Below are 15,948 nucleotides of genomic sequence, written 5' to 3'. Positions count from 1 at the left end.
ACAACGATCGCGTGCAAGAGTAGCAGCAGCTCGGCTTTATTCAAACTATTGCATCAACAAGCATTTACAGTCTACAGTCACTCTCCTATAATGAACAGTGCCTAATCTTTAAGTTGAGTCGCCTGCTAGAAATAATTAAATGCAGCTAATAAAGTGCAGAGTGGAATCAAAAATCATGTGTATGTTCCAGCCGAGACGGCACACGGTCCTAGTAGCAGTAAAAGTCCCATTTCTGAAAAGCAAAAAAGAATATAATTACACTTTTAAGTTACACACATTTGCATCAGTTTGTTTTTGATTATCGTAAGACTGAGATACACACATCTGTCTTGACCTCAACCTCGGCGGGCATTAAGGCGTGCGTCTCTTCAACAACACTGCTGGGGAAATATCCCAGACGAGCTTCTTGGTCTCCATAATATGACCCTTGAACCTTCACAAACAGTTATCTGCGGTTACGCTTTGTGACATCATTGTCAGAGGGGAAAGCAATTGATTCTGCACGCTTTTTCAACACCAAGAAAATCTTGAAAGATTTCATAATACAGTAGATACTTACACTGCCAGCCCAGAAGAGGTTCCCGCGGTCTTTCAGCATGGCATACACGTAGACAGACTGGCCTTGGTGGATGTGAATGAAGCGACAGTCTTGTGGGTAATAATCCTGCAGAGCTTTAGCGATGAGAATGGGATCTGTGCATATATATAAGGGGGAAAAAATCAGGTTCATGTTGTTGGTCAACTAGTGAAAACCAACCTCTTTTAGAAATAAAAATAGACTGTAACAAATTCATGACTTTAACCATCATTGTTAGCTAAATAATAATTCCAACTTTTGAATAAATAATGCTTTAGTAAGAATCGAAATGAACCTTTAATTAAATAGTGTTCTGATGCTATCTAGTGTTAATGTTTTGAAGAGCTTACAGAGTGACTCATGTTGAAATGCGGCATCAAAAAATAAATATATGAAAGTTAAATCGTCTGGTTTGCATTACTCACGGCTACACTCTGAATCGGCGCATAGCTTCTTGTCTGAGAGTTTGGGCATCTGTCTGCCGGCCTGAGTGTTCAGAGGCAGGAGGCCACACAGCAGCAGGAGAAGGGTCCAGTTAGCACGGTGTTTCTCCATCTCTGTGCGTGCCTCTGATTCTGTGACAGGACTAAAGCTCGAGGGGGAAGGGCATGTTGAGGCCAAGCTCCTCCCATTTTCACAAATATAATCCAAATATTAATAATAGGAAAAAATTGCGGTGACACACCAACGAAGTGTGTTTACTTATATAGAGCACAATTAATGAAATTAGATTTTTACCGTTAAAGAAAACCAATTGCAAACACAATTATCTAGTATGTGATCCACTGACTACTTTTTTCAAAATTCCTTTTTATTTTGGTAGGTTTTTTCTCGCGTTTCTTGTCCAGCTGTAACAAGCTTCATTCAGGGTCTAGTCGAGAAAACAGGAAGTGCCGCTGCGAGTTTCACAGACCCGCGCTTGTGTAGATAGAATCGTATGTGAATCTACACACAGTTCGTTATTACCACGGTAAGCGGCACAGCCAGGCCACAGGTCCCACAGCACCTAGTTCCCGAGGCCGAGGCCTTAGCCAGGGGTAGAACAAGTCGTCCTTTCACGGCAGCAAAAATCAACTCTCACTTTGCTTCAGAGGACTCCTTATGGTCTCTCTGAGCCACTTCCATATTTGGATCACCTTGAAATGTCACAAACAGTCCAAAGAAACGAATAATTAAATAAATAACTGTACATTGCAAATCCAGTACTAAGCGAAATTGTGATCTCCAGTTATCTATCAGGAGATAGCTTTCTGTCTGCTAGAAGTCGGCAGCCCCTGAACGGGTTCTTTCATGGTGAGAAATTTTATGGGGGTCTGTATAACATCTGACACTGTGAAAATGATGAAACTTTACCTACCTATGCAGAGAGAATTATAAAAATGTAATTAATTTAAGTTTTGTGAAAGTTTTAATGAGCACAATCCTTTGTTGTGCCATTTCTTTAACACGTGGGGCGAATTCTTCAAGGCTTTAAATAAAGAATTAAGAGAGAAAAATAGAGAGCGGCAAAAGGTTAAAATGTTTTTTTAAACGTATGTTTATTTTTTATTTCGATAAAAAACTAAAATAAGGCACTAAAGTTCAAAGTAATGTTTATGAGAAAGGCAAATAATTTTTTTCATTTTATAATCAGCGGAAGGGAATTTATTATCCATCTGTTTACAGACATTAAAAAGGTTTTATTCGATGACAGGTCTAAGTATACAGCTTATTGATTTCAGAAAAAAATGATAAAAAGTAAATGAGGAAGACCAGAAAGAAAAAAAGAAAAAGGGAATCAAAGGCATACAAGCAATAAATTGTCAAATAAATGAATTATAGGCCAGTTGCTGTTGTTTTAATTAATAGATTATTAAATATTAACAATTACAGCCAGAAGATACGTTTGAATAAATAAAAATACAACCTGTTTTATGCGTTATTTAAAACTAATGTTTGCAAAAATTAATTCTACAGCTTTCTTATTTTTTAAATTTCACAACGTTTTTGCTTTGTTGAACTTCTGCCTTTAAAATTCAAAACAAGGATTTAATTGTCCATGTTTACATTTACGAGCTTTTGTAATTTAATAAATCGACGCTTCATGTTAAATCGGTGACTGGATCTCACCTGGACGCCTGACGTCATCGCCTTCGTGCGTTTGGGCTCCTCCCACTGCATTGATGACGCAACGGGAAGGTGTGGCTTAATTAGCTTTACCGCGGCGCTTCCAAGGCGACCAGTAGTACCTCCCTGTCACCTTTCATGCTAAGTTTGGAGCAGGAACTTCCCAGGTAGGAAAAACAAAGCGTTACTTGTTCTAAATAGTCAATAGGAGCACGAATGCTACTAACAGGCGCTTTCTTACTGAATGTAAAACATTCAAGTTCGTAAGTCTTTTAATTTAGCGTTTATTTACAGTCAAGTTGATACGGACAATTTGGGCTGTTTTATTTACACTACGTTAGACTAATGTAGATGATTCAACAGTTTCAATGCCATTAAAAAACCACATCATGTTATTAACAAACACTTTAGCTAGAGGTTCTGGTTTACATTGCCTGGGTTTCCTCCATTATGATCCACAGACAGGAAAGCATTTCCTGTTTTATTCCAAGGAAACACTTTACAGCTATGCTAAATTTAAATAGTGGTCAAATTAAGGAGGTCACCTATGTCTTAGTTACCTGTGCCCTTTAAAACCTGTTTAGCCAATTGTAAGGGGTGTAGTCACTAGGCGACTGAGGAGTCTTGAATGACTACTGGAATGTGAGAGAAACGCTGAAACTTTGTTATGTTGGTCATGTTCACAAAAGAAGCTACTAGACGACAATAGAAATTCCCAAAGGTAGAAATGGATAATGATGTGTTTGGATACACGCATCGCACAGGGATGAAATCCAAGCTCTTTACAGTCCAGGAGGATTAGATAATATAAATGAAAACACCTGCCAGCTTTGTGTCATAATTTTCAGGGTGAGTTCCAACACAATTGTCACCTGTTTCAACACGTTTCTGTCCATAGGGAGATTTATGAGGACGACTCGAGATACAGCAAACAATAAATTGACTGCTGATTCCACCCTTGGAGGAACAGCCTCAGTACACCCTACATGTGACACACACAAGGGTTGATCATCTTTCGAAGGATACGCACAACCTGACACCTCTTCGTTTTGTATTTTTTTTTGAAAACCAGTGTAGACTACAGCATTGGACATTCAGACTGGGAAGGATGCAGCGTAGCAGCTTTTGATCTGTCAGGACGGTTACTTGGGGTCCTGCTTAGCCGTGAACTTGAGAGACGGACCAATGTTTTCATCCAAGAAGGAGAACCTACCCTCTCCCATCCTGGAGGATTCTTTCTTCCCCTTCTCTTCGTCTCACTCCTCCTCCGGTCACCGGATCATGGCTCCTACAATGGGAGCAGATGATCTCCTCGCCTCACCTCAGGATGACAGCAGTCCTACGTTGCTGGAAAAGGACCTGATCTTGGCTGCTGAGGTGGGCCAAGCTTTGCTGGAGAAAAACGAGGAGCTGGCTGCTCAGATAGCTCAGATGGACAGGGAGATGGAGGTATGAATGAAAATGAGTGCTCAGATGCGATGGAGTCTCTGTAAAGGCTTGTTCACAACACAAATGTTAACTATACATTTTTACTAATTATTCCAATTCTTTGAGAATAGCAATGATCCACATCACTATAACAACACAGAGGAACGGTAGTACTAGAATCAAAAATAAAATAAAAAACATTAACTGAATCAGAACTCACCCGACTTGAACATACTCAAGCATTTAAAGCATCAGACAGTTATAATATATATATATATATATATATATATATATATATATATATATATATTAGTAACTGCAATGCATGCTTTTCATAAACAGAACATTATTGTGTTCTAATATAGTTATCTTGATTCTTCTTGTTGTGAACATTTACATTTGTAAAGTAACATGGTTATGTTTATACAATATTGTTTTGATTCACCACAATCTAAACTTTTATAAATAATAACTACATATAAAACATTTATCACAATAAAAAAATGCATTGCAAAACACTGCAAAATTAAAACATTTATCTAAATCAAAAGCCATTAAACGTCTAAAACTAAAACCATGTAGCCAATGGCCAATGCCAGTTTTACTTTAATGCCTTATTGATTGTTGCAATGGAAGAAACATTTTTAAAAGTTTTTATTAATTAGATTTACACCGCCATTCATTTTTCGTTTTTTTTTATGTTTAAGATTAAAATGAATACTTAAGGATTCATTAATTGATCCAAAATTATAGTAAAGATTTTATTTCAAACGAATGTTCATCCTGAAAAAATATAAAATCGAAATCACAATAATATTGCACAGTAATATTAAGCAGCACTGATCAGCAGTGCAATGTTTTCAACAATGATATTAAGCAGCAAAATAATTTCTAAAGGACCATGCGACTGAAGTAATGACTGTTAATAAATTGCATTTAAAATATTTTGGAAGAGTTATTGTAATTTATAATGACATTTCATAACATAATGATAGAACCTACTACTTTATACACATTACACCACCTTCCAAAACAATTGTCAAAATAAACATTTTACCATGTCTAGTTTAAAATCAAACCCGTTACCATGATTAAAGAACTCTTATAAAAGTGTGTGAATTACTGACAGAGTCTGTTTGTCTTTGTCCAACAGGCTATGCAGCAGGATAAACACATGCTGCAGCGACGTCTGGAGGTGGGGGACCTCGAGGCGGGTCAGCGGGAAGCAGAACTTCAGGCTGACATCACAGCATTGCGTGCACAGTTGGAGCAAAAACACGTTCAGAGTCGCGACCGGCGTCGTGAGGAGAGCGAGCAACTGACTCAACTCTCCAACCACAACCAAAAACTTGTGGAGCAGCTGGCAGAGGTGAACGATCAGAAACTTTAAGTCCCCGGCTTCCTGTTTTTTTTACAGCTTCTTGCAAAACCTTTCAGAGGCATCCAGATGGATGTGGGCAAACATGTCTAGTGACGTAGTAATTCTGATACAGTTGTATACAGGGCTGGAATGAAGATCAGCAGGTTTAGGTACCTGTCTGATCTCAGAACCTGGAAATGATATTTGACTACATCTAAACCTTTCTCTCCCTTTTTTTTTTCCCAGGCAGTGGCCTTAGAGCATACTTTGCGTACTGAGCTTCGTTCTTTGAGAGAAGAAATGGAGGATACAAGTTTTAGCAAATCCATAAGCTCTGCTAGACTGGACAGTCTGCAAGCAGAGGTACAGACGCAAAGCTAAAGTCATCTAAAGTACAGCCAGGCCAATTCTGATATTTGGACATTATCAGCTGATTTATAGCAGAATAATCAAAGACATAACCGTATGCTGAGTTTCTGGTTTTGTCCGGTATCGTTTACTGCTGATCCTGTATCACAGAACAGGGTTATGAAAGAGCGCTGTACTCATATGGACGAAAGACTGAAGTCAACTCAAGAAGACAACCACCGGCTGAGATCTGAGAGGGATGGATTGAGAGAGAGGGTGATCGAGCTACAGACCAGTCTGAAAGATAAAGAAACTGAGGTGAGGAAGATGTGGCAGATGAGGAGCTAATCTCTATGTAGGATGGATATGTCATGTAAATACTGTATAGATTAAATTTACACCCTACTGATTTGTAGCATTTAGTGACGTGAAGCTGCACCAGGGAACTGTGGGGAAGTCCATTTCACACTTTTTTAGTCCACTAGAAAGAATGACACATTACCAAATTTATATTACGAAATATTAACTATTAATACCCTGAAAAATGCATCAGTGTTACACAAAAAATATTGAGCAGCATAACTGATAATAAAATAAGCACCTATATAACACAAAATTGTACACATTGTAAAACAATCTAAATTGTTTAAAAGAATCAGTAGAGTTATTTGTTACCAAATAAATCAGTTAGAAATACAGAAGATGTGTCTGATTGCTAAACTGACTGACCTTAACAATTAATAGACTTGTGGCTTCTAGCAGCTTCTTTCTTTGCATTTTTAAATTTATTAAAGTAAGTTTTATTACATTTAAACAATATATACAATCCAATATTGTGTATATACAATATATTACAAATAAATATAAAAATAATAATTATATACCCACACTGTTTTGTTTACTTAAAAAAAAAAAAAAAAAGCAAAACAGACAATTCTGTTCTGAAAGACATCAAGGCAAGAGATGCACACTTTGAAAATACACTAAATATAATGTGCCATATGATCACCGTGACATACTATTTTCAAAGTGCTATGATTTGAGCCGAACTAAATCTAATCTTGCACACTGTTGGTCCTAAATAGTACGAGAACTTTACATTTGGCAGACTAGGGTTCAGGTTCAGCTGGTCAGAGTCCATCCATCCCTAGAGAGTTTCAGTCTGGATGTCTCTGGCTCTTTCACAGCTGGAACAGGAACACAGCACAGTGTTTCAGCTGCGCACGGTCAACCGAACCCTGCAGCAGAGGGTTCAAGCCCTGGGAGAAGAGGCCAGTCTGGGGGAGGCTACCTGCTTCCCCATGTCTCTTCAGAGTGAGATCCAGCAGTCCCAGGTAGCGCTCAACCCCTGCTTAGTCAAAAAGATAGGTGTGCATGCTTCAACTTAGCAAATAATTACTACACTGGTAGTGACGTAAATCGATTATCAAACTTTGGGTTTTAAGTATGTGAGTTTTTATTTTCCTCCTCGCACAGCTTTTTTCTAAAGACATTTTCTGCTGACTGATTGTTTTCATTTTGATCTCAAACAGGCCAAAGAAACCATTTTGGCCCATTCAGCCATTCTGCAAGAAAAAGAAAAAGAAATTCAGAGTTTACAGAAACAGGTTAGTTACATAATACCTCACAGTAGCATGCATACAGACTGACTATCTTCATCTGGGGTGATATGCAATGTTTTGTTCTTTTATCAGCTACAGTCTAGAGAAACTGAATTAAAAGTGCTGAGGGAGGAGGTGAAGCCATTTCGTAACAGTCCTGGCAAACCTACATACAGGTGAGAACTGGATCAAAAGGCCTTTCAACGTCTACCTTGTTCTTCTCTGCGTGTCGTATTTATATTTTGCCAGCGATAAAGAGATAAGCTAACGATATGTGATGAATGGGAATAATTTGCATAATAGTCTGAGGGTAGATTAAAGCTGTCTTTTTTCCTTATTACCCATAGTGCCTTGGAAGAAGAGACCATTTTGGCCCGACAAGAACGTGACGCGCTCAACCAGCAGCTCCTGAACACTATCAGACACAAGGTGGCACTATCTCAGGAAGTTGAGTCTTGGCAGGTTAGTAACTTCCAGTCCTCCAGTACTACTACAGGAAGTACTTTTTTTACAGTGTAGTTGTTTTCAGTGTAGCAGGAGTTCCTCAGGGGTTAGTTTTAGGACCCTTTTAGATAACTCAGTGACGCACTATATAGAACACTTACTGTATCATTGTAAATGTTGCGTGTGTTTATTAATAAGCATTCATTATATAGAGAAAATGTAAAAATTCCTTTCACTGACCAGCAAATTTCTTTTCCAGGAGGACATGCGTCTAGTGATATGTCATCAGGTTCAACTTCAACAAAAAGAAAAGGAAATGGACCAAGAACAGACGGGCCTTCAAAGAGGCACTCGCACCACCAAATCACTTCGTGTACGTGGCGAAGATGGAAGAAAAGGGTTTTTCTCTTCTCTTTTTGGCGGAGACTGACCGGAAGACAAATAAGAAGGGACAAGAAGAATAGAGAATACAAAAATGAGAGATTTCTCACTTTTTCTACAAATGTCAAGTAATCATTAAAATCACCCAAATGTGTAAATAGAAAAAGAGTAGAAAGAATGTACTCCATAGTGGCACTACGCATATTTATGTTTTTCAGTATTTATTTGCAACTTCATCAGCATAAAAATAAATGTATAGCATGTGTACTGTGTTTCGTCTCTTTTATAGGAGGGGTAAATCATTCTTAAACCATAAAAGAAATGGTTTCTTTAGCACCATTAAAGGCATTGTTCAGGAAGGCATTGTGCAGCATTACAGTCAGTAACATTTCATGTAAACTGAAAACATTCACACTCTCAGACTGTAAATATTTTCAAATACAAGACGATCCCCCAATGTACATACTAACCCATGATGATAACAAAATCTTTAATTATATAATGTAGCACCATTTTGTAATAGAAAGTGTGTTACTGACATACATATGATAGGATGCAGCGTGAAAATAAAAATATATAAAAAATATAAAAAAGTACAGTTTTTTGTGTAAAATAATTCAGAAATAAATATTTTGGCACACTACATATATATATGTATATGTATATATATATATATATATATATATATATATATATATATATATATATATATATATATATATATCAATGATATCATATTATATTATCATAATTATATTTTCACTACAGTGGTCTTATATCCCAATTTTGCTTAAAATATAATTTTATAATTATGGTATGTATTTTGCATGACATAAAATACACAAGAATAATTTTTCAAGTCGGCCAGCTATTGCACTGCATTGCTTCATGTAGCACCTGGAGTCCATTATTAAAGTGTCTGAGCGGACAGATAGCTAGTCCTGTGGCGGGTTGCATTATAACGACATGCTGCAGAATGTGTAGCTCCAGCTTATTCCTGAAGTAGGCACGCTTCCATTGTTCAAACTGTGCTCAACCTGACCCACTTATATAGTACCTCAACTAGGCAATTGCTTGACCATACAGAATTCAGCTTGAGAACTTAAATGGATCATAATTTCTGGAAGACCCAAGCGTTCCTGGTGCAGGAGTTCTTATGAGTTCTTGCAGAAGAAAACGGTAAGTGCTACTGAGATAAAAGAAAATATTAAACGGATGGTTCTCTCCATAACAAACCCCAGATCTTGCTTCTGTACCAAGTGTTATTTCCTCATGTTATAGATATTCTGTAATTTTACACATAGTTTTGCATGGCTCAGGTGAAAGGTGGATACTTTTTTGCTTGAATTTGGTTGCAGACTCCACCTTTAGTGGGCTCAGAACATGTAGATCCTCTCTGAGGGCCTTCGTAGTTTGGAGATTCATAATCCCTCTGTAGATTCACAGAAGTTCATAATACTTTGTCTTGGTTCATAGCCACTCTCTGAGTTAGAACCAGGCAGGAAGAAGCTATCCTCCTCCTCTCCAGCAAGCACTTCTCTTTTATAGTCACTGCCAGATGAACAGGAAAGGGTTTCTTCTGCATAATTGCTATCCATTTCCGACTTTAAGTACATGTTCACATGAACCATTTGCAGTATTTCTGATGATCTTGAATTGTGTGAAGTATTAGCACAGATAGATCCCGATTCAGATTCACTACCTGGATGCACGCAGTCATCATCCGTTTCATATATTTCATTTTCTTCGCTATCTTCTAATTCATTAGCTAGTGTGTACTTGTCATACTGATTTGATGCCTCAGCCTCCTCGTCTGGCTCTGGTGGGTTGGCACTGGCGATGGATGCAAGGATTTCTCTGGAATGATACTTAGGGTCGTCCTTGCAGTCTTCCTCCGATGAAGCAAAACTTCTCTCTGCGTGCATTTCTTTTTTTGGTGTGGTCACTGTAATTGGCTGGGATACCTCAGAGGTTGGTTTTAGGACCATCTTATATATTGCAATATCAATCTGCTAAAGGACATACAAACACGGTATTACTGTAAAGGATAGTAAACCTCTACTATGCATTGCATTTATTTATTTGGAGTCATTTTACAAGCTTCCATTAGATCATTTTAGTTAAAGCGTTAGCTAACATTAATAATGAACTGTTGCATCTTATTAATTATTATTAATCGATAAGGTGGCTCACAAAATGCTCATGTTGCAAGAAAAACCTAAGTATATTCACAAAAATTATTTCAATATAACAACTGATAAAGGCAAGGACAAATGTAGGGCATACACAAAGCTTCATGAACTTCAACAAGTGCTGAAGAACATACCAAAGGTTTTGGAATGCGGAGATTCTTGATTTGAAGCCTCATGTGGTAAAGCCAACCAAAAGACAGAAAAAACCCAGTTGAAAAAATAATCAGCAGCATGGCCGCAATGCACACCACCAGCACAAAGCTTCTGGTGGAGTCTAAGACATAAAAACATAAAAAGAATATCGCTGTAATAAAGTCGCAATGTTGAAAGTATGCTCACCAATGCTACATCTGATTGATCGGAAATAGAGCAGTAAAGACAGTATTAGTTCTCTATTTTAAAATGTAATTAATTCCTGTGATGCAAAGCTGACGTTTCAGCATCATTACTTCAATCTTTGGTGTCACGTGGTCCTTCAGAATTAATAATATGCAGATTTGCTGCTCAAGAAACTTTCAGAAATGTCACAAAAGTGCTACTTTTTAGTTTTGTTGAAATTGTGATATATCCTTTCATGTACAGAAAGCTAGAGAAAGAACATGTACTGTATTTAAAATAGAATTCTATAGTTACATTAAACATTTTTACTCTCTTTTTCTCTCTCTCTATAATTATGTAAGCACTCTAAACGGTATACGAATAAAAATATTACCTAATAGAAATACACAGTTGGTGGTGTTAAAGTTACTGCTCTTAGATGCTTTTTGATGACTGGCAGAAACACTAACACAATAATTCTTGCCAGATGGCACTCCATGGAAAACGTAGGGAGATTCAGAGGTTGATCTCAGTGCTAAAAACTACAACAACAAGAAAATCATTAATGCAGTTGTGCACGTATAAATTTCATTGTAATATTCAGTGATTGAACATGACAAAGATTTCATGCGCTTACCTTTAATTCCCCTGCAGGACTGCTCTCAAAAAGGTACAGCAGGTATTCCAGTGGTTTGACCTCTGGCTTTAATTCCAGCCAGTGGCTAAAATTAATTTTAATGGACTTTTGTTCAGTTGAGACTTTTACGTTTGGGGGACTCAAGCGTGCTACAGAATAATTCAACAGAAAGTCAAACACAGCCATTTCAGAAGAACATTACTTAGCTTTGCTGACCGAAACATTACATCCATTCTGAAATACATGTAATATGTTTGAGCTTACTGTCTCCGTATGGCTGGAAAGTCTTTGAAGCGGTTGTCCAGTTGGAGCTCATCCCTTTAAATGTTGCCTTGACCCTCACAAAATAATTCCAATGAAGCTCGTTAGGTTGCCCATCAAAAGTCAGTTCGCATTTCGGTACGGCTGTGTTACTGCATTGTGGAGCGCCATTCCACTTTCCTCCGGACCTACCCAAAAAAATGAGTTGCAAATTAATTTAGCGTTTCATTTTATTATTTCCCCTCCCCGAATGGCTGTACGTACATTTTTTGTGCTGCTATAAACTCCAAGGTGTATCTGGTTTCAGGAGGATTTCCTTCAGGAGGAAGCCATTCGGCTGTAGCTTTAAAATCCAATAATCCCACAGTCAGATTCCTTGGAGGAGAAAGAATTGCTAAAAAAAGAGGAAAAAAAAACATTTGTGGCATTAACAACAATACCAGCTAAATATAAATAATAACAGGATGAAAAATACACCCACACACACACATGTAAACTGATATATTATATGTTTGCATTGTGGGATTAAAAGGGAAGGTTACCATTTGCATTACATATCTGCCCTACATCTAAGCAACTTTCAAATCACAGTTCAGATGCAGAAAAAAAAAAGAGTACACTACCTTTAGCTGGCGTTAGGCATATCTGAAGCACAGTGAGCGTGCAGGCTAGGAAGTGGGTCATCGTGTCATTAAAGCATGTCAGAAAAGGCTGGAAGTTTATCCTTTATCTGCAAGAACGTTAGGCCGTACGATTACAACAGACCCCAGATAATATCTAACATGAGGTTTGGAGGAATAAAAATGTAGAACAGTATTACATAAATAGAAATATGCAAAATAGCACGAATAGTTTGGCGTAAACAAAATTTGACTTAAAGGGCCAGAACGAGTTTACAACTAAAATAATAGAATTATTACAATACCAAAAGGGGAAATCAATTAAAATGAAATCAGTGTGTGTTCAGCATAAGCCTCGGTTACTAATTATAGATAGTTCAAGCCATACTCACCACGCTGGAGTCATATCCATTTCTATAAATGAAACATTAGTTCTGAAGACAGCAGAACTGTCTTACATACTGAGATTGGGTTTAAGTCAAATACGCCTCCTGTCAGTGCGTCACTCGTTCACTACGGAGAACACCCTCATGTCTTGAGTTTCCAAGCAACCTTAAAAAGACTAAGAAACAACATTTATCCGTCTAAATATTCTACAGTACACAGAAGAACTCTTTGCAGGTTTGCACTGATAACATATCAAACAAGTCCAGACTTCTTTACTGATCTAAAGGTGTATTTGGTATTAAGCCCCTCCCCTTTTACCTGGAACATGAAAACAGGTTGTTCCAGTCTTCAGGAAGGAATCTTGTTGATCTTCCTCATCAATTGACACCCAGCCTGCACCTGTTACAAACACAATAAATGATAAAGGTAGTCATGTTGTTATGAACAGCTTGAACATAGTATGCAGAAGCTTCAGGACGTGAACAAACAATGTTATTATACAAAATACAATTTTTTTTTTTGTAAATATTGGTTTCGACAAGCTTATTTTAAATGTCTTGCATGTGAAATAACTGCAATTCCAATAAATAAAATATTACTCGTGTTCCTCCAACATTTTGTGTTTTATCTAATTTTCCAGAATTTTCTGCACTTCCAGTAAATGCACTTAATTTGGTTTTTATGTTAATTTACTATTAATTTACTTTAATATTTTGGCCATAGGCACGAGTATCACTGTAAAGATTACTGTGATTTTAAAGGTGAAAACTGATTAACAGTAAGTGTTAGACACACAGAGACTGGTCATTCACTGGCTCCTAAATTAGTTAAATTAGTTAATTAAAAACAAACTGTTTTCTTTAGTTTGTCCTCAACATTTAGACACAACACAGACATCAAGAATCAGTGACTATCAGAAAAGTATGCTGCAGCGCAAGCATTCCTAGCATGCATCTGCAGCATGGAGAGGTTTTTGATGGTTGACTGCTGATGTCTGTGCGTGTTGATGTTTCGCCATAATTCAAACTTTTATTTGTGCATATTGTGCTCAGGAATGTTTAATTATTGATAGCATCAGAATAATTATTATAGTATCAGTGGTGCAATTTAATAGTATTAGTAATATATTGCAGATTTCATAAAAGAATAAACAGTACAATCTGATCATAGATTAGGTTGGCTTTTCTTTGCTATAAAAATGGTGTGAAATAAACAGCTAATTAAAGGTTCACGATTCAAGAGCCCAAACACTGATCACCAACGCCTCTCAATAAGAGCTTTTGTGCACGTATGATAGAAATCAAGTCACACTGGTTAGTGAAGTTGTGTGATGCCGTCTCTCAGAATCTAACAATTTACTTGACGCTGTTAATGTTATCGTCTTTTAGAACCTTAATAATCTGCATAAGTACGTTTCCACAACTGATTGTGCTATTTTTACTATGAAGCTGCTTTGAAATAATCTGGATTGTATAGAAATAGAAATATAAAAATAGAAATAAAGGAGACTTGACTGGACTTGACGAGCTGTCTAGGCAAAAGACTATTGAGGATGGAGTGAAAGGGAATGGGAGCGTTGAAGATTTTATTGTTTGGACAACAGCGTTCCCTTTAACAATATTTGTTGGGAATACAGTATCCTTATAATATGTAAGGATACAGAAACGTTGCATGTGCCTGTATATCTTATATAAGTGTTTGAGGTTGAATCACCTACTCATTTCTACAGCCTTCGGTAAACACTTCTTTTTTTTTTTTATGATCCTGTATCCATGATAGAGTTTCTGATGAAGACTCAAAATTCCTCAAACATCAAATTTATTCCTGTATCATACCATTTAACTGTTAAGACAGGTGCTTGAGAAAACCGACAGAACACATCCATGTACGCACTGCTTTATTTACAGCAGCTTTTATCAGTGTTTGACCAATGAAGCCAAAAGTGCCTACAACACTTCAGAGCCTGGGATGCTGTCGTGGTATTTGAAACGTAGCAAAAATAAACGATGAGAGCACGGTGAAGGTTTCCAAAATGAGTGAATGTGTCTTTTATATAACAAAAATGAAAAAGTTTAAATCTGTCAGTTTTAATAAAAATCAACCCCAGTACATAAAAGACAGATCAGCCCAACAGTCTCAATCCCATGGCCAGCATACAAACGGCAACCGTCAAGTTTCAATCGTTACTTCACCTAAGTGCTTGTTTTTCTTGAGTATAAACAGTAATTTACGAGGAATGACAACTGCATTTTACAACTTTAATTTAGTGACAAATGCATTTAACAAAATAACATGCCGTATGCACAGAACCAAAGTGAACAGCTCTTAAAGACGTATTTAAACTTGCGTCAGGGATGTAACCGTCTTCTGTGTATGCAGCGCCAAAAATAAACCTTTACCTTTACGTATGAGACCATTCACACATTATTACACAATTATTTTCTCTCTTCAAATTTTCTCTATTGAAAAAATAAAGCCTTTAAAGGGTTAGTTCACTCCAAAATGAAAATTCGGTCATTAAATACTCACCTTCGAGCCGTAAGATCTTAAGATTAAGATACTTTTGATGAAATCGGAGCAGACCCTCCATACACAGCAATACAACTGAAATGATCCCAGGTCCAGAAACGTAGTGAACCCATCAGTAAATCAAATTATGTTCATGTGTGCGCTTTACCCCCAGACAAACTTTTATTGTTATTTTTATTTTCTTTGCACAAAAAAATTCCCCTTGCGTCTCAAAACTGAACTTGATTCACTGATGTCACAGGGACTGTTTTACTGATGTATTTACTGCCTTTCTGGACCTGGGATGATTTCAGTTGTATTGCTGTCTATGAAGGGTCATACAGCTCTCTGATTTCATTAAAGAAATATCTTGAGCTGAACGAAGTTCTTAGGGGTTTGCAAAAACACGAGGGTGAGTAATCAGTGACAAAACTTTGGGGTGAACTGACCCTTTAATTGCCCACTTTATTCAGTCCACTTGATTTGAACGGGGTATCAGTTGTGTTACTGTAGGGCATTTAGGGTTCTCACTCTTGAACTGAAATAGTGCAGGCTTTACTCATACCTGCATTCCTGTGAACCAGTGGCTCAACGGCTCTGAAAAAAGAAGTCCTGTAAGATTTCATGCATAATGCATCATTATACAGTTCACACGGTCACTTGTGTTTCCTTCCGTCTTTGAGTCCAATTCTCAAGGAGAGTCTTCAGGCAGGGAAAAGAATGAGGGGAAGATACTTCGTAAATCGTTCGTCTCTTTGCTAATCTTCAATATGTCTGGCT

General features: G+C 37.2%; 3 protein-coding genes across 8 annotated transcripts; 1 reads left to right on the top strand and 2 right to left on the bottom strand.

The window, feature by feature from the left end:
• Nucleotides 1–12: 12 nt before the first annotated feature.
• On the bottom strand, nucleotides 13–2,579 carry mia (MIA SH3 domain containing). The gene is made up of 4 exons (XM_043239457.1): nucleotides 1,003–2,579; nucleotides 560–693; nucleotides 323–433; nucleotides 13–232 (listed from the first exon to the last, which is right to left on the bottom strand). Exons 1-4 carry the CDS (start codon nucleotides 1,130–1,132, stop codon nucleotides 209–211), a joined length of 399 nt encoding a protein of 132 aa, XP_043095392.1. The 5' UTR covers nucleotides 1,133–2,579; the 3' UTR covers nucleotides 13–208.
• Nucleotides 2,580–2,737: 158 nt separating this feature from the next.
• On the top strand, nucleotides 2,738–8,510 carry bicdl2 (BICD family like cargo adaptor 2). 4 transcript variants are annotated; one of them, XM_043239384.1, is made up of 10 exons: nucleotides 2,738–2,850; nucleotides 3,756–4,132; nucleotides 5,265–5,480; nucleotides 5,718–5,834; nucleotides 5,991–6,137; nucleotides 7,007–7,153; nucleotides 7,352–7,426; nucleotides 7,514–7,596; nucleotides 7,768–7,882; nucleotides 8,124–8,510. In XM_043239384.1, the coding sequence occupies exons 2-10, from the start codon at nucleotides 3,869–3,871 to the stop codon at nucleotides 8,292–8,294; spliced, it is 1,335 nt and encodes a 444-aa protein (XP_043095319.1). In that variant the 5' UTR covers nucleotides 2,738–2,850; nucleotides 3,756–3,868; the 3' UTR covers nucleotides 8,295–8,510. The 4 variants fall into 4 exon arrangements, with proteins under 4 accessions (XP_043095319.1, XP_043095318.1, XP_043095321.1 ...); XM_043239383.1 differs by having other exon boundaries at nucleotides 2,779–2,850; nucleotides 3,582–4,132; XM_043239385.1 differs by lacking the exon at nucleotides 2,738–2,850 and adding an exon at nucleotides 2,874–3,532.
• A 420-nt stretch (nucleotides 8,511–8,930) lies between these two features.
• Nucleotides 8,931–15,870, bottom strand: crfb12 (cytokine receptor family member B12). Of its 3 annotated transcripts, XM_043239380.1 has the most exons (10): nucleotides 15,734–15,870; nucleotides 12,979–13,059; nucleotides 12,666–12,835; nucleotides 12,277–12,383; nucleotides 11,918–12,047; nucleotides 11,657–11,841; nucleotides 11,393–11,541; nucleotides 11,150–11,297; nucleotides 10,572–10,711; nucleotides 8,931–10,257 (listed from the first exon to the last, which is right to left on the bottom strand). In XM_043239380.1, the coding sequence occupies exons 4-10, from the start codon at nucleotides 12,335–12,337 to the stop codon at nucleotides 9,667–9,669; spliced, it is 1,404 nt and encodes a 467-aa protein (XP_043095315.1). In that variant the 5' UTR covers nucleotides 12,338–12,383; nucleotides 12,666–12,835; nucleotides 12,979–13,059; nucleotides 15,734–15,870; the 3' UTR covers nucleotides 8,931–9,666. The 3 variants fall into 3 exon arrangements, with proteins under 3 accessions (XP_043095315.1, XP_043095316.1, XP_043095317.1); XM_043239381.1 differs by lacking the exons at nucleotides 12,979–13,059; nucleotides 15,734–15,870 and having other exon boundaries at nucleotides 12,277–12,430; nucleotides 12,666–12,921; XM_043239382.1 differs by lacking the exons at nucleotides 12,979–13,059; nucleotides 15,734–15,870 and having other exon boundaries at nucleotides 8,931–10,254; nucleotides 12,666–12,921.
• Between the last annotated feature and the right edge of the window lie 78 nt (nucleotides 15,871–15,948).

The sequence above is a fragment of the Puntigrus tetrazona genome, chromosome 5, assembly GCF_018831695.1.
Source record: "Puntigrus tetrazona isolate hp1 chromosome 5, ASM1883169v1, whole genome shotgun sequence".
NCBI classification, from domain to species: domain Eukaryota; kingdom Metazoa; phylum Chordata; class Actinopteri; order Cypriniformes; family Cyprinidae; genus Puntigrus; species Puntigrus tetrazona.
Note: the sequence above shows the minus strand (reverse complement) of the source record. Positions and strands in the feature narration are given on the sequence as shown.

Excerpts from the sequence above, each read along its gene's own strand:
- mia (XM_043239457.1), bottom strand. The coding sequence starts at position 1,132 with ATGGAGAAACACCGTGCTAACTGGACCCTTCTCCTGCTGCTGTGTGGC. Across the intron at positions 434-559 it reads ACCTCTTCTGGGCTGGCAGT|GTTCAAGGGTCATATTATGG; the intron begins GTAAGTATCTAC and ends CTGTTTGTGAAG. Across the intron at positions 233-322 it reads AGGTTGAGGTCAAGACAGAT|AAATGGGACTTTTACTGCTA; the intron begins GTGTGTATCTCA and ends TTTGCTTTTCAG.
- bicdl2 (XM_043239384.1), top strand. The coding sequence starts at position 3,869 with ATGTTTTCATCCAAGAAGGAGAACCTACCCTCTCCCATCCTGGAGGAT. Across the intron at positions 5,835-5,990 it reads TGGACAGTCTGCAAGCAGAG|AACAGGGTTATGAAAGAGCG; the intron begins GTACAGACGCAA and ends CCTGTATCACAG. Across the intron at positions 7,597-7,767 it reads CCTGGCAAACCTACATACAG|TGCCTTGGAAGAAGAGACCA; the intron begins GTGAGAACTGGA and ends TATTACCCATAG.
- crfb12 (XM_043239380.1), bottom strand. The coding sequence starts at position 12,337 with ATGACCCACTTCCTAGCCTGCACGCTCACTGTGCTTCAGATATGCCTA. Across the intron at positions 12,048-12,276 it reads ATGCCTAACGCCAGCTAAAG|CAATTCTTTCTCCTCCAAGG; the intron begins GTAGTGTACTCT and ends CTCTTTTTTTAG. Across the intron at positions 11,298-11,392 it reads GTCCTGCAGGGGAATTAAAG|TTTTTAGCACTGAGATCAAC; the intron begins GTAAGCGCATGA and ends TTGTTGTTGTAG.